Below are 21,356 nucleotides of genomic sequence, written 5' to 3' on the forward strand. Positions count from 1 at the left end.
GACATTCCAGGCAAAAGCCTTTCATCAAGAATTCTCTGATTTTGCCCGAAACATCAATTTTCCTGCTCCTCAGATGCTAACTGACAGACAGCCAGCCTCTTTATGGTTCACACTGCTTTCTTAAGCATGCAGGGTCTTCAGGAATTCTCATTCCTGATGAAGGGCTTTTGCTTGAAACATCGATTTTCCTGCTCCTTGGATGCTGCCTCACCTGCTGTGCTTTTCCAGCACCACATTCTCGACTTTAATCTCCAGCATCTGCAGTACTCAGTTTCACCTGTCTGTCAGTTAGTGCTGAAGTCAGTGCGCATGCACTAAGAAAGCATTGTGAAGTATAAAGATACTGGCGACCTCCATATAAACAGTAAAGTGAGTAAACACTAAAAACACAGAGGAGAACTGCTGGTGTCGTGGTAATGTCTCTGGATTAGTCATCCTGCCCAAAATTCTGAGAATGTGGCTTTGAATCCCATCAGGGCAGATGGTGAAAGCTAAATTCAATAAACAACTAAAATAAAGTAATCACGTTTGTAAACACACATCTGGTTTATTAATGCCCTTTAGGGAAGGGAATGTTGCTCTCCTTTCCTGACCTAACCAATACATGATTCTGGACTCAAAAATGCGATTGACTCTTAACTCTACTGTGTGAAGGCTGCACCTCATAAATGAATTATGGGATACATGTGTCCCTAGCCATAGCTTGTGTGCTGCTATGGTTACTATCATTATTAATCATGACCTCTTTCTCTTTCTATTCTGAAAAAGACTAAAGGACCTGAAATGCTGACTCTTCTTTCTCTCTCCATAGACGCTGTGTTTCTCCAGTTATTTCTGGTTTTCTTTCTCCTATACATGCCCCATGAGGACACCTGGTGAACAATTAGCTTGTGAAAAGTTATTAATGCATCCTGGGATGGGACATGCACTTCACATACTTATATTGTACATTCCAACTTCAGTTCACAACCCGAAGTCCTGAGATTTATGTGAATTTCACAGTCAGGCTTTCAGGACAAAGAACTTAGAGCAAAAAAGAGACAAAAAAAAACAACTTAATGGTTAATTTTAATCATATATTTATGAAACAGATTTTTAAAAAAATTCTAAGCATTTCAGATATTAGAAGTTTTAGATAAGGATAACAAAAGGCTCCTCAAGATATTTTCAGAAAGCTCAGCTGAGGAATCCCAGCAGTCAAATTGTGCAACCTCAAGGATGGCTCCTCATAAAACAGTACCTACCATACAACATGACTACATCAACAATAAAAGTATGTATCACAGGGCCACCTAAAGGTGAAATGTGTACTGTAGGTAATTATCATGATCATTCCACATAACTGGAGCCCTACGTATCAAAATTAAAACACTTTTAGATATTACTTATAATGTTATCATCTGTTTTATAGCATCTCTTTCTGGGCGATTTGTAAAATAGGTAGCGGTTCTTCCCTCATTTTCTAATGCTCCATCTAATACAGGGTGGCATGGTGGCTCAGTGATTAGCACTGCAGCCTCATGGCACCAGGGACCTGGGTTTGATTCCAGTCTCGGGTAACTGCATGGAGTTTGCACATTCTCCATGTGGGTTTCCTCTGGGTGCTCCGGTTTCCTTCCACAATCCAAGGATGTGCAGGTCAGGTGGATTGGCCATGCTAAATTGTCCGTGGTATTATGCGCATTAGTCAGAGGGAGATGGGTCTGGGTGGGTTGCTTTTTGGAGCATCAGTGTGGACTTGTTGGGCTGAAGGGCCTGTTTCCACACTGTAGGTAATCTAATCTAATTAGTGCAATTCCCATCAGGGTCAGCAACTAAAGTCATACGGCATGGAAACAGACTCTTCGGCCCAACTTGTCCATGCTGGCCAGGTTTTCTAGTCCCATTGGGCTCTTATCCTTCTACATCTTTCCTATCCATGTAGCTGTCCACATGTCTTTTAAATGTTGTAGTTGTACCCACCTCTACCACAGCTCATTCCATTTACGCACCACCCACGATGTGAAAATGTTGTCCCTCAGGTACCTTTTAAATCTTCCCCCTCGCAACTTAAAAACCTATGCCCTCTATATTTGGACTTGCCTACCCTGGGAATACGACCTTGGCTATTCTCCTATCCATTCCCCTCATGATTTTATAAACGTCTTTAAGGTTACCCCGCAGCCTCCTACACTTCAGGGAATGAAGTTCCAGTTTATCCAGCCTCTCCTTATAAGTCATACCTTGCAGTCTCAGAAACATCCTTGCAAATCTTTTCTGTACTCGATGATCAGAATTGTATGCAGTATTCAAAATCTGTCTTATCAGTGTCTTCTACAGCTGTAATGTGAAGTCCCAGGTCCTGTACTCAATGAATTCATCACCACCATCTGTACCTGTGACACCACTTTCGAGGAACTAAGTACCTGCAACCCAGGGTCCTCCCATTAAGTGTGCAAGACTTGCCCTGGCTTGTCTTAGCAAAATGCAACACCTCATATTTATCCAAGTCCATCTGCCATTCCTCAGCCCACTGGCCCAGTTGATCAACAGGGTCCAAAAAATGACCCCTACCATCACCCTCTGTCTCCTACTGTAAAATCAATTTTCTATCCAATTGGCTAGCTCTCCTTGGATCCTATGTGATCAGGTTACCATGTTGTAGCTTGATGAAGGTCAACAATGTCTATCACTGTGCCTTCATCTACCTTCTTGGTCACCTCTTGAAAATCAAATTTCTGAGACACGATTTCCCATGCACAAAACCATGCTGACCATTCTTAATCAGTTCTTGCCTTTCCAAATGTAGATCTTGTCTCTCAAACTCCCCTCCAACAATGTACCCACCACTGAAATTATGTTCCCCGATCTGTAGTTCCCTGGCTTTTCCTTACAGCCTTTCTTAAATAATGGTACAACCTTAGTCAACCTCCAATACTCTGGCACCTCACCCTTGGCTATTGGTCACACAAATATCTTTGCAATTTCTTCCTTAGCTTCCCATAATGTCCTAGGATACACATGACCAGGTCCTGGGGATTTATCTATCTTAACATGTATTAAATTAAAAATCACACAACACCAGGTTATAGTCCAACAGGTTTAATTGGAAGCACACTAGCTTTTGAAGCAACGCTCCTTCATCAAGTGGTAGTGGAAGGAACGTCGCTCCGAAAGTTAGTGTGTTTCCAATTAAACCTGCTGGACTATAACCTGGTGTTGTGTGATTTTTAACTTTGTACACCCCAGTCCAACACCAGCATCTCCAAATAATGTGTATTAAGACCTCCAGCAATTCCTCTTCTGTGTTGTGAATTATTTTCAAGATACCTCTGTTTACTTCTCTGAGTTCCCTAGCTACCATTTCTTTCTCCATGGTAAATATTGAAGAATTATGGAAATAATCTTTCAATTTATGACTGTATCCCAATTTGCCTCCCTTTCCCAATCTCTGCTTTAAATCCAATATAGTTCCAGCATTCTCTGGATCTCCGCTGTATCCTGTTTGGTTAGCAAATTTGAGGATGACAGCAAAATTGCAGTGGACAAAACTGAAGGTTATAGCCCCAGAAATGGAACTAGATTAAATTAGGATATCTAGTTGGCATGGACGAGTTGAACTGCAGTGTCTGTTTCCATGTTGTAGAACTAAATGACTCTATGACCTCCAGTTTGTTGTGGTCTGCTGTCCATGTCTTCATCTGCTGTTCACCCCTTCCACCCATGCCCCTGGGTATACTTCTCAGTTGACTTCCAGCTGGGTGTGCCTTGCTGGTTTCCCTAAGCTTGCTTACTTCCATCTCTATAATATCATCCAACTCAGATCCACTACTGCTGAGACTCTCAGCCTTGTCTTCATTATCTCTAGATTTGACTATTCCAACACCTGCTGATCTTTCTCATTCTGTCCTCCATAAATCTAAGGTCTCCTTCCTTGCATTAGTCCCGTTTAACCATCACCCATACGCTCACTGTCTTCCTGTTTATAGAATACTTTGATTTTAACATTATTATTCTTAGTTTCAAATTTCTACATGGACTCATGGTTCCCTGTCTCTATTATCTCCTTCAGGTGCACAGCCTCGCACATCTCTATTCTCTTGACCCTTCCAATCTTAATTGTTCCACATGTCGGGTTGTGTTTTCAGCTGCCTTGGCCCTAAACTCTAGAATTACATCCCCAAACCTCTTCACCTTTCATTCCTCCTTTAAGATGACCTTTAAAAAGGTGCATGTGTGCTAGGATCACTGCTGAGGAGTGCATTCCACACTGTTGTTCAGCTCTGAGTAGCAACCAATGGAAACTGAAAGATGACTGCTTCTTTATGTCTCTTCAAAACCCCCAATGTTTGTTCTAGTATGGAACTCGAGACAGACAGGTTTTGTGAATGGCCACAGATTGGTGATTGTGGAAGCAAGTCATTTCATTGTCACTGGTGAGAAAAAAACTCGCTGAATAATCACAAACCATGAGAAAATTAAAACCTGTGTGAAACACTATGAGGCAATGTTTATATGAAACAGTACCATTGCTAAGATTAGAGTATATAAATAGCAGCATATTTGTGAAGATTATTCAGTATATATACTTAACCTTATAATTTCGACACAAGTGTTAGCTGTGCGGTTTGCGAATGTGAGCTACGAGATTTCTTCATTCAACTGAGTTCATTTGAGTCCTGAGGAAAGTTCACTCGATCCGAAACGTTGACTGATTGCTGTCCACAGATGGTGCCAGACCTATTGAGCTTTTCCAGCAATTTCTGTTTTCTCTCATTTACAGCATTCACATTTCTTTCCGTTTGTTTTCATTCAATGCTGGATATGCACAAACAGCACGTATTTGTCTAATGTCGAGAGTGTGGTGCTGGAAAAGCACAGCCGGTCAGGCAGAATCCAGCTGTGCGTTTCCAGCACCACACTCTAGACTCTGATCTCCAGTCCTTACTTTCTCTTACATATTTGTCTTGGGCTGATCTTAATCACTTGTATGCAATAACCAATGTAGTCAGTTCAAATGTATTTTGATTGTCTACATTGATCCTGATTTATGGTGTTATATACTTAATAGAAATGACAACAAAAACCTGTTCGAAATGTGCAAGTTTTTTTATCAATTCATGTTCCAGTTTGCAGTCTTTAGTTATAGTATCACAATCTGTACAATTTCATAACTCTCTCATTGGACGATTATGAAACTGTTTGCACAGCATTTCCCATACATTCACTGCCAAATTCACACTTACACGGGGGAGGGGGGGGGAAGTAACATGTGCGCCAATGGAATGCCCGCGTGCCCAGTGGTCTGATCCGTCGCTACCTTCCATTGGACAAAGTCCGGGCCGGTGGACACAGGCCAGCGTCCGATTGGATGTCAGGGTCGCCAGGACGCACACGCGGGGATCACGTGTACCACCCAGGGAACGATAGCGCGGATTGGTGTTCCGGGTATGGGGCGGAGCTTCAGCGTCGGTGGGCGCGGAACGAGTTGAACCAATTGTGAGCGGGAGTGGGGACAGAAGGGCGGTGTTAGCGGGAACGGGGCGGGGTGAGGGCGGCAGGGGGCGGGGTCCACGCGGTAGGGGGCGGTGTCGTCGCGCGCGAAGAGGCGGCTGACTCGGGAGCTCGCGCTGTCAGGAGTAACTGGCACGGGCTGCTGGACGATGGAGTCAGTTATTTACCTGGCCATGCTAGTGGCCCTGCTCCTGATCTGGGTCCGCACCAAAGGCGTGGAATACATCATCATCCATCACCGCTGGGTCTTCGTCTGCCTTTTCTTGCTGCCCCTCTCCGTGGTTTTCGATGTTTACTATTACCTCCGTGCTTGGCTGGTCTTCAAACTGTGCAGTGCACCAAAACAACACGACCAGCGGGTCAGGGACATCCAGAGGCAGGTGAGGGTCAGTCTGTATGGAGCAGAGTGTCATTGTACTGTGCAAACCCCATCCAGTGCCAAGTGTGTAAACAATCCAAGGGTGACAACCTCCAGTGCATCCCTGTCTACCATCCACTAAACCCCTATGTTGCACACCCACCTACAACACCACCACCCAGTATACTCCACCCCTATCATCTTGTGCACCCTAGTCCCGTGTGGCCAATCTCTATAAACTACAATCCAAAGGGTGCTCCACCCACCCCTGGGTGCCCCCTCCAATACAAGTGCCCCTCACCCCCGCCCTGTCTAAAGGATGCTTCACCCTGGGTTGCCTACCATTTCATATGAAATCCTTCCCTAGGAGGCTGCATGTAAACTACACCCTGTCGAAATGTCTAAACCCATACATGATACACTAATCGCACTCAAAAACTGACACTTTGAGTCTCCCCTCAGCATGGAAGGTAAAATTCTGTTTGTAACCCATAATTAAGTCACATGCTCCTTTCAACTGGAGAAGTATAATATTCTAGGGACAAGAACATCCAAGTCCTGTAGAGCATGTATGCATATGAATTAACCAACTTAGGGTCTGGTGAAGGTCAGTGCTGTGCAGTGGATTGTAATATATCCTGGAGACTAATGATGATCTGTGGTAAACTAAGATACATATGACAAATGAATACTGCCTGAAGTAAAGTGAAGTTTCCTCTCCTTACATACAGGCTGCATAATAATGATTTTGACAGCATCATCTGTTCGCTTACAAGGCTGTGGTTTAGCAATGAAAATTTAATGGTCACAAAAATGATTTCCCTTGAGCACCCTTGGCTGTGTAAATGTTTCATCCTTAACAATTCTCATGTCAAAATAATTAATTACAGGACAGCATGTGTTGTATGTAGTTGGTGGTATAACAGACAGTTTAACCACTTTATCAACTATAAAATTCCTAGTGTAGGACAATTTCTGAAAATAACATTTGGCTTGTGCAACAGCTGGCTAAGTATAGAGTTAATTTCAAGTAGGCATCAATTATGTCTTCATTGTGAATCATGTTTGCTCATCATTATTTCTTAAGCCTGGCCCTGTGATTGTCTCATTTCTCTGGATATAAAGGTCTCTGAAAGGAGACAGAGACCAGAATTGGCACATCTCCATCACTGGCATTTTCAGGGTTTCCAGGAGGAAGGGATTTTGGAGTTGACTTTATGCTTGACATGCTAATGAGATACTGGATTAGTGGTGCTGGAAGAGCACAGCAGTTCAGGCAGCATCCAACGAGCAGCGAAATCAACGTTTCGGGCAAAAGCCCTTCATCATGCTAATGAGATAGTTGAGACATTTTAGTGAAACTTCTTCCAAAAGCACTTTGTATTAAGAATAGATTACCATAATTAGATTTCATGAAGAGAACTATTTGAAGTAATACTTTTCACCATCTGTTTTCCTTCATTCTAAGCCAAAGAAAAGGTGTGGTTTTTCCCTCCATAAATCATTTCGTATCGCAAAGTTGGGTACAGTACTTGTAGATTGGGAGGCAGATTTAGGTTTTTGTAAAATGGTAGGAGGGGAAAGCATTGTGTGGTCCCTTTAAAAGATCATGTGCTTTTTCTGAGCTTAGAGATTTAAAATGGATGTCTGTGAGCACCAGCAAAATTTGCAAGTACGCAGAGAGCACCTAAATTGAAACATTTGTATCAAAAGGTCGTACAGTTAGCAGGACAAGCAGCAGTTTTTTTTTCCAAGACTACAGGCTTTTGAATTTAGCCAATCAATTTGAACCAGGTACTTGGATACCAAAAAATCTATTAAATTTAAATCTGACGGTTTTGACAACATAGGACCAATCCTATTGTAAGAAATGTTGATATGTCATCAAGGGTATAAAAAGAAGGGGGCAGTAGGACAAAAACCACAGAGCAAGTTGCCATTGCCAGAGCCAACAGCCCTCAGCTCTCAAGAGACAATCGTTGACTCTCACAGCCTCCTCTTTGTCTTAGAGAAAGCACCATCTAAATAAAAACTGTACCAATGGTACAACTAGTTAATATTCCTGACAGAAGAATTAATAGAGAAGGCACAGAACATTCCGGAAGACATGTAACCCAGCTGTAATTTCAAGAGACTACATTTTTTTTTGAGTGGGACTCATATTTATTGGAACAGAATATCATTAGAATTTTGCTTTATTTAGGAATGGTTAGAAGGGTTTTATTCAGTTGGTTAATAGTTTAGTTAATTTGTTCATTTAGAATTAGATATATTGTTACTGTTTTATTTTAAAGTGAGTGTCAGGGATTTATTTTACTTAATCATTAGAGGTTGGAAAGCAGGTTACACCATTTTCACACTTCTTTTACTCCCCTTTGGTGCTCCCCTTTGGTGTTTCAGTGTTAGTTCTCAGGGTGGCCGTGGGGTCAACCTCCACTTTATCACATTTGCGAATCTCATTCTGTTTCCTGGTCCTGAAAGGGAAGGTCTCATGCTTCTGAATAATGTCATGGCAACTAGCTGCATATTGGATACTGACCTTGGTGTCATGGTGTTACTGCCCATCTGATCAGTGTCATACCCAAGTCTGGAGATTAGCAAGTGAAATTCCTTACTGTGGGCTAGCTGAGTGGGGGTGGGGGAAGGCAATGGATTCCCTCAGCTAATTTGTATATTATGTATTACTGTACTCTAGAGTGAATTATACAGTGAAGGGAAGAGCCTTGGGAACAGTTGATGGGCAGAGAGATCTGGGAGCGCAAGTCCATTGTACCCTGAAGGTTGCTGTACAGGTGGATAGCGTGGTCAAGAAGGCATATAGTATGCTTGCCTTCATTGGACGGGCTGTTGACTATAACAGCTGGCAAGTCATGTTAAGGTTGTACAGGATGTTGGTTCGGATGCATTTGGAATACTGTGTACAGTTCTGATCGCAACATGACCAAAAAGATGTGGATGCTTTGGAGAGGGTGCAGAGAAGGTTTACGAGGATGTTGCCTGGTATGGAAGGTGCTAACTAGAGTCATAGAGATGTATAGCATGGAAACAGACCTTTCAGTCCAAGCCGTCCATGCCGACCAGATATCCCAACCCAATCTAGTCCCACCTGCCAGCACCTGGCCCATATCCCTCCAAACCCTTCCTATTCATATACCCATCCAAATGCCTCTTGAATGTTGCAATTGTACCAGCCTCCACCACATCGTCTGGCAGCTCATTCCATACACGTACCACCCTCTGCGTGAAAAAGTTGTCCCTTCGGTCTCTTTTATATTTTTCCCATCTCACCGAAAACTATGCCCTCTAGTTCTGGACTCCCTGACCCCAGGGAAAAGACTTTGCCTATTTATCCTATCTATGCCCCTCAATTTTGTAAACCTCTGTAAGGTCATCCCTCAGCCTCCGACACCCCAGGGAAAACAGCACCAGCCTGTTCAGCCTCTCCCTATAGCTCAAATCCTCCAACCCTGGCAACATCCTTGTGAATCTTCTCTGAACCCTTTCAAGTTTCACAACATCTTTCCGATAGGAAGGAGACCAGAATTGCATGCAATATTCCAACAGTGGCCTAACCAATGTCCTGTACAGCCGCAACATGACCTCCCAATTCCTGTACGCAATACTCTGACCAATAAAGGAAAGCATACCAAATGCCTTCTTCACTATCCTATCTACCTGCGACTCCACTTTCAAGGAGCTATGAACTATGAACCTGCACTGCGTAGGACCTTACCATTAAGTGTATAAGTCCTGCTAAGATTTGCTTTCCCAAAATGCAGCACTTCGCATTTATCTGAATTAAACTCCATCTGCCACTTCTCAGCCCATTGGCCTATCTGGTCCAGATCTTGTTGTAATCTGAGATAACCCTCTTCGCTGTCCACTACACCTGCTATTTTGGTGTCATGTGCAAACTTACTAACTGTACCTCTTATGCTCGCATCCAAATCATTTATGTAAATGACAAAAAGTAGAGGACCCAGCACCGATCCTTGTGGCGCTCCACTGGTCACAGGCCTCCAGTCTGAAAAACAACCCTCCATCACCACCCTCTGTCTTCTATCTTTGAGCCAGTTCTGTATCCAAATGGCTAGTTCTCTCCTGTATTCGATGAGATCTAACCTATGAAGAGAAGTTGAGTAGTTAGGTTTATTTTCATCAGAAAAAAGGAGATTGAGGAGGGGACCTGACTTGAGGTTTACAAAATCATGAAGGGTATAGACATGGTGGATAGAGACAAGTTTTTTTTCCCAAGGTGAAGGATTCAATAACGAGAGGTCACGTTTTCAAGGTGAGAGGTGGAAAGGTTAAGGGGGAATACACGCAGCAAGTACTTCACTCAGAGGGTGGTGGGCGTCTGGAACGCATGGCCATCAGAGGTGGTAAAGGCAGGCACGGTAGATTCATTTAAGATGCGTCTGGACTGATGCATGAATAGGTGGGAAGCAGAGGGACACAGATGCTTAGGAATTGTCTGACAGGTTTAGGGAGTACATTTGGATCGGCTCAGGCTTGGAGAGCCGAAGGGCCTGTTCTTGACTGTAAATTTTCTTTGTTCTTTGTGAATCCTGGGGAAGTCTGCAACCCAGGCGAAATTTGTATTGCAGATGATGGAGATTAGAGTCAAGATTAGAGTGGTGCTGGAAAATCGACGTTTCGGGAAAAAGCTCTTCATCAGGAAGGGCTTTTCATCTGATGAAGGACTTTCACCCAAAACGTCAATTTTCTTGCTCCTTGGATGCTACCTGACCTGTTGTGCTTTTCCAGCACCACTCAAATCTGCAACCCATTTGTACAACTGTGTGGCCCAATCTGTGACTGCTTGTTTTGATACCATTACTTATGATTTGGTCAGCTGTCCTGTAAAGAGTGTTGGTGCTTTTAGTGATTGGAACTAGGGGAATCTAGATGACTGCGGGATCCTTGATCAGGGTTGTTAACCTGGGCCAATCAGGAAGCCTTGACTGACTATTATAAACAGGGGATTAACACGCTCAGAAACTGATGGAATTCCAGAGTAAACGGAGAGGCAGAGTCCTCCTGCAGGATGTCAAGACGCCAGAGCAGGATGAGTGGGGCAATAGTCTGGAGGCAATGCAGAGAGCTCTGCAGATGGAGAAGGATGTGATCCAGAGTCTGCTTGATCTGCACAAACTCTCCTCTGACCACACAGACCCTCATCTGTGTGACTTCGTGGAGTCTCACTACTTGGATGAGCAAGTGAAGATGATCAAGAAGCTGGGAGATCACATCACCAACCTGAAGAGACTGGGAGCCCCTGAGAATGGCGTGGGAGAGTATCCATTTGACAGGCTCACCCTGGGGGAGAGTGACTGAACTGACTGCAGGGAGTGAGCTGCTTGTGATATGTATAAAATGGGAGACCTGTAGAGACTCTGTAGATGCAACTCATTGTCCTGTGCTAAATGTGAATAAACTGCTCAATATTGAAAAAACATAAACAGGGGATTGTGGAGGGGGTTGTTAGGGCTGATTGCCTGCTCCTCTTCCATGGTTACGTTAGAGCACAGGTATCTCTGGAGAAGGAGCACGTGATGTCCACCGACACCCTGGAGTTGTTTAGGGAGAGGTTGACGCCGCAGGGCGTGGAGTGCATTATTTCCCCCTCCAATTCTAGTTTGATTTGATCCCTGCCCTCCCCTTCACTGTTTGATCACACAGCATTGCCCTTTGATGTGAAGGGTACTGCTTGTCACTGGCCACTGGATGTTTCCTTTCTTCTTGGTAGTGGAAATTTGAATAAAGATTCGTGCACCTTGTGTCTTTCACTGTGCCTCACACCTGCACACATACAACATGGGTGCTGGGGAAAAAATAAGCATTACTGCAGTTAGGCAGTAGTGTCGGGATAATAAGAAAAAAAATAAACAGGAGTGTCAGAGGTTCTGAAAAAAAATTTAAAAAAGAAAATAAGTTCTAAAATAGAATAAAGAGGGGATTCTTCCTGGTGATGGAATATAAATAAAGATTTACACACTTGTTCTTCACTGTGACTGACATTTATACACACACACACGACAGGTTGAAAAAAGAAACAAAATATATAAACAGGGGATTTAGAATCCGTGCAGTGTAGGGGACTGACTGTCTGTTGGCTGGCTACAGCCAGTATACTATGCACAAGTAAATAAAGGGTGACTTGTTGACAGGACACCAGCCTCTGCAGTGATTCAAGTGATCTGACAATTGTATGTCTGTCCTGCTTTGTGGCTGATGTTACAATGACCACAGTAGCCAACTCATATGGTCCTTTAGGTGTGATGATTCCTTTCACTGTCAGAGACAAGTGTGGTTAGATGACCGTGACTGTAAATCTTAAAAATAGTAGGTTGCAGAGTTACTCTGTTGTCTTTTGGTAAAGTGCATTTTTTAATATATGTAAAGTGCTTCTGTTAGAACATAGAACATAGAAAAGTACAGCGCAGTACAGGCCCTTCGGCCCTCGATGTTGCGCCGACCGAAGCCTACCTAACCTACACTAGCCCAATAACCTCCATATGCTTGTCCAATGCCCGCTTGAATGACCGTAAAGAGGGAGAGTCCACCACTGATACTGGCAGGGCATTCCATGAACTCACAACCCGCTGAGTAAAAAATCTACCCCTAACATCTGTCCTATACCTACCACCCCTTAATTTAAAGCTGTGTCCCCTAGTAACAGCTGACTTCATTAGCGGAAAAAGGTTCTCACTGTCAACCCTATCTAAACCCCTAATCATCTTGTACACCTCTATCAAATCTCCCCTAAACCTTCTTTTCTCCAATGAGAAAAGCCCCAAGTGCCTCAGCCTTTCCTCATACGATCTTCCTACCATGCCAGGCAACATCCTGGTAAACCTCCTCTGCACTCGTTCCAATGCCTCTACATCCTTCCTATAGTATGGCGACCAAAACTGCACACAAGACTCCAGATGAGGCCGCACCAGAGTCTTATACAACTGCAACATGACCTCAGGACTCCGGAACTCAATTCCTCTACCAATAAAGCCCAGTACATCATATGCCTTCTTCACAGCACTATTTACCTGGGTGGCAACTTTCAAAGATCTGTGTACATGGACACCAAGATCCCTCTGCTCATCCACACTACCAAGTAGTCTACCATTAGCCCAGTAATCCATCTTCTTGTTACTCCTACCAAAGTGAATGACTTCACACTTAGCTACATTGAATTCCATTTGCCACCTTTCTGCCCAGCTCTGCAACTTATCTATATCCCGCTGTAACCTGCCACATCCTTCTTCGCTGTCCACAACTCCACCGACTTTCGTGTCACCCGCAAACATGCTCACCCAGCCTTCAAGCCCCTCCTCCAGGTCATTTATAAAAATGACAAACAGCAATGGTCCCAAAACAGATCCTGTGGAACACCGCTAGTAACTGCACTCCCAGATGAACCTATACCATCAATTACTACCCTCTGTCTCCTTCCAGCCAGCCAATTCCTAATCCAAAACTTTAATGCACCCTCAATGCCATACCTCCGTAGTTTTTGCATTAGCCTGCCATGGGGTACCTTATTGAACGCCTTACTAAAATGCATATACACCACATCTACTGCTTTACCCTCGTCCACTTCCTTGGTCACCTTCTCACAGAACTCAATAAGGTTTGTGAGGCACGACCTGCCCTTCACAAAACCATGCTGACTATCCTTGATCACATTATTCCTATCCAGATGTTCATAAATCCTATCCCTTACAATTCTCTCTAAGACTTTGCCCACAACAGAAGTGAGACTCACTGGCCTATAGTTACTCGGGCTATCGCTGCTCCCCTTCTTGAACAAGGGGACCACATTCGCTATCCTCCAGTCTTCTGGCACTATTCCCGTAGACAACGACGACATAAAAATCAAGGCCAATGGCTCCGCTATCTCCTCCCTAGCTTCCCAGAGGATCCTAGGATAAATGCCATCAGGCCCAGGGGACATCTATTTTCAACCTTTCCAGTATTCCCCAGACCTCTTCCCTACGTACCACAAGGCCATCTATTCTAATCACTTGTGACTCAATATTCACATCAACAACAGTGTCCTGTTCCTGAGTGAATACTGACGAAAAGTATTGATTTAGTGTCTCACCAATCTCCTCCGCCTCCACGCACAACTTCCCACTACTATCCTTGACTGGACCGATACCTACCCTAGTCATCCAATTGTGTACCAATGGAAACACCCAGCCTGCCAATCCCAACAAAGAAGAGCTACTACTGTCTGCTTCTAGATCCAATGTGTTAGGTTTAATTGTCTCAATATTGGGCCAGAAAGATGAAAGTTAACCAATCTCTTGAGAACAAATGGACTAAATCAACAATCTTTCAGTCCAATTGTGACCAATGCTGTCTGCATATTCTCTTTAGGAGGAGGGGGAAAATAGTACTTTGCTGGATTACATCCTTCACCTAAGATGGTATCTGATTTTTCTTTGCTCCACCTTTACTCTGCAACAGTGACAGAGATATACCCATTGGTACAGTTGTATCTGCCAGAGATGTCAACTGTTGATACAAATGGGAAGGCTTCTGTAAATATTTGAGTGGGTTGAGAATGAAAAGGGATGTGAATCGTTGTGAAAATGACTTTTTTAAACAATTGACCAGCATTTCCAAACTGCATAAATCATTGTACAAAACTGCTCCACTGCTGTACAAAGTTGCTAGTCAAAGTTTGCAATTCCTAAACTCCTCACTTCAGCCTTTGCCTGTGAAGCTGAGTAGCTGCTGCACTTCAGTTATCCCCTTCGAACCTGAAGTATATTAACCATGAAAACTCAGGAGACATACAGCTGCCTTTATTGCTGAAATGCATGAATAAGGCCAGTGGGATTTAGGGAGCAGATTGCCATAATGTTTGAAACCTGAAAAAGAACTCTAAGCTTGCTCTTTTAGCAGCAAAAAACAATTTTCCCACAAAAGTATTTACTTAAAGTTAATAATTGAAGCAAAGTTACCCCACAGGACATGCCCTCCCCATCCCACCCAGCCTGCCAATCCCAACAAAGAAGAGCTGCTACTGTCTGCTTCTAGATCCAATGTGTTAGGTTTAATTGTCTCAATATTGGGCCAGAAAGATGAAAGTTAACCAATCTCTTGAGAACAAATGGACTAAATCAACAATCTTTCAAGCTAAAACATAATTGTATCCAAATATGTAGGAAATTGTGTAGGGCTAATTGTGTAGGGCTAATTCTTCAACTTTTTAAAAAATGTTGCTTGTGTTTTGTTTGTCTTTGTAGTTCTTTTCTTCTCTCGTTTTGTTGAGCAAGATAGCCATTATATATGATAACCATTTGTATGCCCTTTACCCAGCTCCACAATTAGGCCCTGTTATGATATGGTCTGATTTCAGTACAGTCAACCCATTTTCACATACATATGGTACCCATTATCAGCATTTCTTTCTCCTTGACATACTGTCATCCATCCCTTTGTCTGCCTAATTGTCATTCTCTTTCTCTGTCTCTGTGCTCCATGTCCCCCTATCTGCTCACTCATTCACCACTCTCCTCTTCCCCCCACCCCCTGTCTTCAGCATATATACCGCTTTTTCCAAGCTATTATCAGTTCTGAAGAAGGGTCACTGGACTCAAAAACATTAACTCAACTTTCACTCCACAGATACTGCCAGACCTGCTGAGTTCCAGCAAAATTGTTTTTGTTTCAAGGTTCTTTGTTTTGTTAAGTAACCATATATAGACTTGTTTCCATTTATGCCACATATTCAGCACTGGCTTGGCTATTCTCACTTTATTTGTTTGTCCTTTGAAACAACATGTTTTGAACAGAATTTGTCCTTGAGGAAATCAGAAAGTTGATAACTCATCTGCAATACCTTTTTTCCTTTTACTGCAGTTCATGCAATGAGCATAATATTTGGTCAAGTTAATAATAATAGGCTAATGGCCCTTATTTCAGTAAAATATTATCCTTCATTTACTGTTCATGCTTTTAACTAATTGAGCTCTTCCCCATAAATGTTTGATTGAGGCACACAAATATTATCATGAGGACAATGTAGAGGGTATTTGATTTGCATACATACAGGTTTTTATAATATTTTAGGTATAGATTAGGGCTATAATGTGTTATTTTAAATCCCTGAGGCTTTTGCTCAGCAAATATAAGCAACTGCAAGCTGACTTGTTCGTATGAAATAAAAGCAAATTAGTGCGGATGCTGGAATCTGAAACCGAAAGAGAAATGCTGGAAAATCTCAGCAGGTCTGGCAGCATCTGTAAGGAGAGAAAAGAGCTGACATGGCATTCGTCCTGCACTCAAATTTACCTTTAAATTAGTAGTCAAACCTACTATTTGAGAAGTTTGCCAATGGGCTACTATTTACTACTACTATTACCTTGCCTTCACCTGTGAGGTTACAGTTAAAGATAACAAGATTAATCTTATTGAAATCTCAGGAATAGGGCCATAGATATCTGCTGACTGTATTATGATACTGAGATAAGATGCATCAAAGTTGAGAGGATGTGCACTCATAATCACAGAGCTACAACTTTATATTTTGAGTTTTTGCAGTCATAGTATACATCAACATGAAGTATGCTGGTTATAGACTCAAATGTATGTTGGAAGGGCTTTTGCCCAAAACGTCGATTTCGCTGCTCCTTGGATGCTGCCTGAACTGCTGTGCTCTTCCAGCACCAGTAATCCTCAAATGTAGGTTACACCAACTTTCTAAAAATTCATTGCTTGTAAGTGTACCCATTGGATACAGATAGTTGGCAGTGATTGCAAGCTAGGACCCACTCTGGGCCTAAATAAAATTCTGGTTTTAATAACAGTTATTTATCATTGTATTACTTAGATTGTGAGATTTTGATTTTGGAAATACTTCAGGCAAATGTATTGGGAAGTTAATGGAAATATTTATCATTTTCCAAATCCTCATTTAGTTTGATGCCTAAACTACCTTCTGGACAGATACCCTGTTTGAAAGTTTCAGCCACATTGCAGCCTGTTTACAGTAATTGGGCACATTTTCCTGAATATTGCTATGTGGAATTTAAAGATGAGAAAGCTGCTGTAAAAGCCTTGTGATGAGAATGCTTGGAGTTAAGACAGTCAGCCAATGTTTTTATTGATAAAATAAAGAATTCAGAATTTAAATTTTCTTTCTTGAAGCAAAAATTTAATTTACCTTGTGCTACTTTCCCATTCTTTGAAGAGAACTGATTGGCTAAAGTAAAAGGAGTTATTTTACTAGAGGTCCTGTCACTTTTTGAGCTCACTGTTTGGAGGGAGTCTGAATCCTATTAGATTGTTTGTTTGTTTGTTTGTTTGTGAAACAGTTCAAAACTGAGCTTAACATGATAACTGAAAAGGGTCAATGCAACTTTGATAGACTTGTGGGACAGGCCAAACAAAGACACGTAGTGCACGGGAATTCCTAGAAGCTTGGCATTCAAACCGGAACTCCATTAATAAACTTACAGATTTCGACCCCATTTACCAACCTCTCAGAAACAGAGCCGGAAATGATATCACCCACCACAACAAACCAAGACACATAAAAAAACAAGTGGGACAGAACACCGACCCTTCACCAGAGGCTTACTGATGATGTTATGTAGTGTCGTGAGAACATGTCTGAGAACAAACCCACCAGCTCAACGATCAAACAGACAACCAGATCTAATGGTCTAATCTTAAGCTTTTATGAGCTGCAGTGCCAGTGAACAAAGCTGTTACATATCAACTTTAATCCATGAACCTCTGTAATCCTCTGAAAATCATTGAATTAATAGGGTAAATGTACTATACATATCTGGGAGAAATAAATATTAATGTTTTGTAATAATGTTAACCCATGGCACAATAATAAAGAATAGGGTAATCAGAAAAGTTGAGCCCTCAATTGACATCTGAATATGAAAGTATAAAATGTAAGGTGAGGAAGGACTTTTCAACTGTTAAAGTTTGAGAGGAAGTACAGCAGCAATTGGCATTTGGTTGCCTCTTTTATACATGAGTTTGTCTTTCTCCCCCTAAGATGTTCTTTGTCGATTTACCTGAGTCACATAGTTAAAATAGTTTACGTCCCTGTGTTTTTTAAGCTCCAAAGGTCTTGTGGCACAGTGGATAATGTCCCTGGCTCTGAGTTGGAAGCTCTATGTTCAAGTCCCATTCTAAGCATCTTGTTGGCGAAGGAAGTGCATCCCTAACAGCACTAGAATAGCTAGATTACCAGTCTCCAAGTTCTTCCAACATTCCTGCTCTTGCCACCTGCCATTTGAGTGATATTCCTGGATCATAAGAAATAGGAACAGGAGTAGTCCACTTGATCCCTCAAAGCTGCTCTACCTTATATAAGATAATGGCCTATCCAACATTCCTCATGTTCACTTTCTTGTCCTTTCCCCATAACTGCTCAATGTCGTACTCATCTAGAATCTAACTCACTATCTTAAATATAAATTATCTTAAATGTACACGAGGTCTCTACCCCCACAGCTATTTGTGGCAAGGAGTTCCAAAGACACTGGACACTCTGACAGAAGAAATTCTCCTCATCTCTGTCTTAAATTAGCAGCCCTTTACTCTGAGACTATATGCCCTCCTGTCCCATGAAGGGGGAGTATCAACTTGGCATTTACCCTGTCAAACTCCCTAAGGATTTGTTCTGAAGAAGAGAGACTTGACCCAAAATGTTAACTCTGCTATCTCCATAGATGCTGCCAGACCTGCTGAATTTTTCCAACTTCTGTTGGTATTTCTGATTTCCAGCGTCCGCAGTTCTTTGGTTTTATTTTCCCTTAAGAATCTTAAAGGTTTCAATGAGAATACCTCTTATTCTTCTAAATTCCAATTAGGGTCCCAACCTGCTTAACCTTTGTTCATAAGATAATCCCTCCTATAGGGGATCATCATAATGAACCTTTTCTGAACAGCCTGAACACTTAGTCATCCTTCTGATGGAAAGAACATTGAACCCTCTACCATTATTATTATAGTTTCTGACTATAACATGCAAAAGTGCTTGTTATCACAGCATTTTGGACTCCTTGGAGGAGATTGGTTGGTTGGCTCATTTCAGTGGATGGGTGGTGTGGATGAGTTTAGCACTAACAGCATGAAGCTTTATCGTTTTTCCAACTGAGATGGATTTGGGCCCTTCCTATAGTGGAAGGACCTGGCTTGGGACAGAGAAGTGAAAATGTATTAGATTTTACTTTGCTCCTCTGTAAAGGTTTTGGTATCAAAAACTTCCTTTGTAATGATGGATGGTGTAGAAATATTGTTGGAATGCCTTTTGCCACCAGCCTTGTGCTGTTGTATGGGACTGGCTCAGAGGACCCTTTTATACAAGTACCTTTTCATGCTTGGCTTAGAGAGCTGACATTATGATAGTGTAATACCACCTCTATATTGGTAGTGTCCAGGTCCTGTTATGGGCTGCCTTTGACTTTCTTAGGATTGGATGGGTTGTAAATGAAATTGAGGACTGTGAAATTGGCAGTGAACAGCTCACTCGTGATCTTTCTGATGGAACAAAGTTCATTGGTATGGCAACTAAAGATAGTTGCACCAAGGACAATTTTCCGAGAGTTCCTTGCAGTGATGTTCAGAAACTATAATGACTTACCACTGCCAACCATAGCTATCAGTATTTGTGACGAGCACTAGTTTTTACCTTTTACGTTCATTTATATCAGAACCTCTAGATGCTTTTAGGAAATAATAAATGTTCTGAATGTGATCTTGTAAGCTGACTAACTACCTTTTTTTCAGGTAAATTGTTAATATGGCTGAGTGGAATACAAATCTTGCTTTTGCCTTTCCATGAATCATTTCTATATTCAACAGAATCTTTTGGATAAATTGGACATATTGAATCTAATTTCAAGCGTTTTATTTTTGACTGTATATGATCAGAAAATAAATTGGTCCAAAATATTTGCTAGGTATATTTAAAATCATTTTGACCTCCATCAATTTCTTATTTGCAAATCAATTAATTATAATTGATTGTGATGTTCAGTAATAATTTAGCAATTTTGATCTCAAGATAATCATCGGAGTTCTTAAAAGAGCTTCAGTGCAACTAATTCAGTCATAATCTTCAAATGATTGTGTTTGAGTTTAATTGTTCGTGATGGACATAATGTAGATTTTCAACAATTGTAGAATGCTGAGCTTATTCTAAAGGTACAATTTCAAGTAATAATTTGATGAGCTCTCTTTCTACCATATGAATTAAATTTGACTTGTTCCTTGTTGAAATGAAGACTGCAATTTGCTGACATAGTTCTGTCTCTTTAAATAGGTACGCGAATGGAAAAATGAAGGAAGTAAAACATACATGTGTACTGGCCGGCCAGGTTGGTTGACTGTATCGCTTCGGGTTGGCAAATATAAGAAGACACACAAAAATATCATGATCAACTTGATGGACATTTTGGAGGTGGACACTGAGCAACAGGTAGCTTGACCTTGTGACAATAAAACAAAATATAAAAATCTAAACAACCCTGTTTCAGTTAAGCCGATTTACTGAATTGGGTTTTAACGTTCATAGTAGTAGTGTTGTTATGATTCTGTCAGCAACAGTCTTGCCTGAGGTTTAAAGTTCTTAAACTTTTACAATTGAGAAAATTTATACTTTGTGGCCATTTTAAGTTTGCATGCTTAGCAAGTTCTAGCTGCATGTACCCTTGTGTTTTGTCACTTGACCATATTTTCTGGGCAGCTTGCTTATAAGTAAGCATGTGATTGGCTCACTATCTCGTCTATTTTGCTCGAGAAAGAATGTGTATTAGTAAGCGTTAGCTATTAAAAGTTGAGTACTAAAGTGCCATAATGTAAGATAAGGTTGGTTTGAAATGGCTTCAACTTTTCTTCAGCCCAACATTTCTCATTGGAACTAAATTGCTAGAGAGAAATGTAGGGTACAAGCCGTGTGTTTCCTAATGGACTAACAGAGAAATTTAAGGTTCTCTCTCGAGACAGCAGTTTAGAATGGCATTAGCAGATATTTGCAAGTATCATTTGAGGATTTTGAGAAGAAATAAATACAAAAGTGTTAGTTTTCACAAAAAAAATCATATTGAAAATGCTACAAAAACAAAATTAACTACTTTAGGCCTTATTAAAAGTATGCAAGGCACTAGTAAGACCGTACCTTGAATAATGTGAACAGTTATCTAAGGAAATACATAACAGTATTGGAGGCAATCCAGAGAAGATTTGCTAAATTGATTCTAAAGTTTGTAGTAGGAGTACTACTATGACTCAGTCATCAACACCCTTGCCTATTTTTTAACATTTTAAATTTTTTTTAAAGTTGAGTAAAATTTTGTAGATCCTAAAATGGAATGGCAACTAATTTGTGAAGCTGAATTATGGTTTTTAACTAATTTGGAGATTTACTTTGTGTAAAATGCAGACTTGATATTGACCTACCCCATAAGTGATTGTATTTTAATAATCTTAGCAAATTGGGAGCTGAATCCCTATAAACCTTAGTGTT

The 21,356-nt window shown here is 41.5% G+C and overlaps 2 protein-coding genes across 3 annotated transcripts in view; one reads left to right on the forward strand and one right to left on the reverse strand.

The window, feature by feature from the left end:
* LOC140479986 (transmembrane protein 61-like) overlaps positions 1 to 4,837 on the reverse strand; it is a 36,555-nt gene extending 31,718 nt beyond the window's left edge. For both annotated transcript variants that reach the window (XR_011961167.1, XM_072574453.1), the window contains exon 1: positions 4,574 to 4,837. The gene's annotated coding sequence lies outside the window, so the exon portion shown is untranslated. The remainder of the gene's footprint in view (positions 1 to 4,573) is intronic.
* A 737-nt stretch (positions 4,838 to 5,574) lies between these two features.
* dhcr24 (24-dehydrocholesterol reductase) overlaps positions 5,575 to 21,356 on the forward strand; it is a 56,583-nt gene continuing 40,801 nt past the window's right edge. The window contains exons 1-2 of the mRNA XM_072574458.1: positions 5,575 to 5,873; positions 20,154 to 20,309. Of these exons, the coding sequence (XP_072430559.1) occupies positions 5,643 to 5,873; positions 20,154 to 20,309 (387 nt within the window). The 5' untranslated portion in view covers positions 5,575 to 5,642. The remainder of the gene's footprint in view (positions 5,874 to 20,153; positions 20,310 to 21,356) is intronic.

The sequence above is a fragment of the Chiloscyllium punctatum genome, chromosome 7 (genome assembly GCF_047496795.1).
Source record: "Chiloscyllium punctatum isolate Juve2018m chromosome 7, sChiPun1.3, whole genome shotgun sequence".
Classification (NCBI taxonomy): domain Eukaryota; kingdom Metazoa; phylum Chordata; class Chondrichthyes; order Orectolobiformes; family Hemiscylliidae; genus Chiloscyllium; species Chiloscyllium punctatum.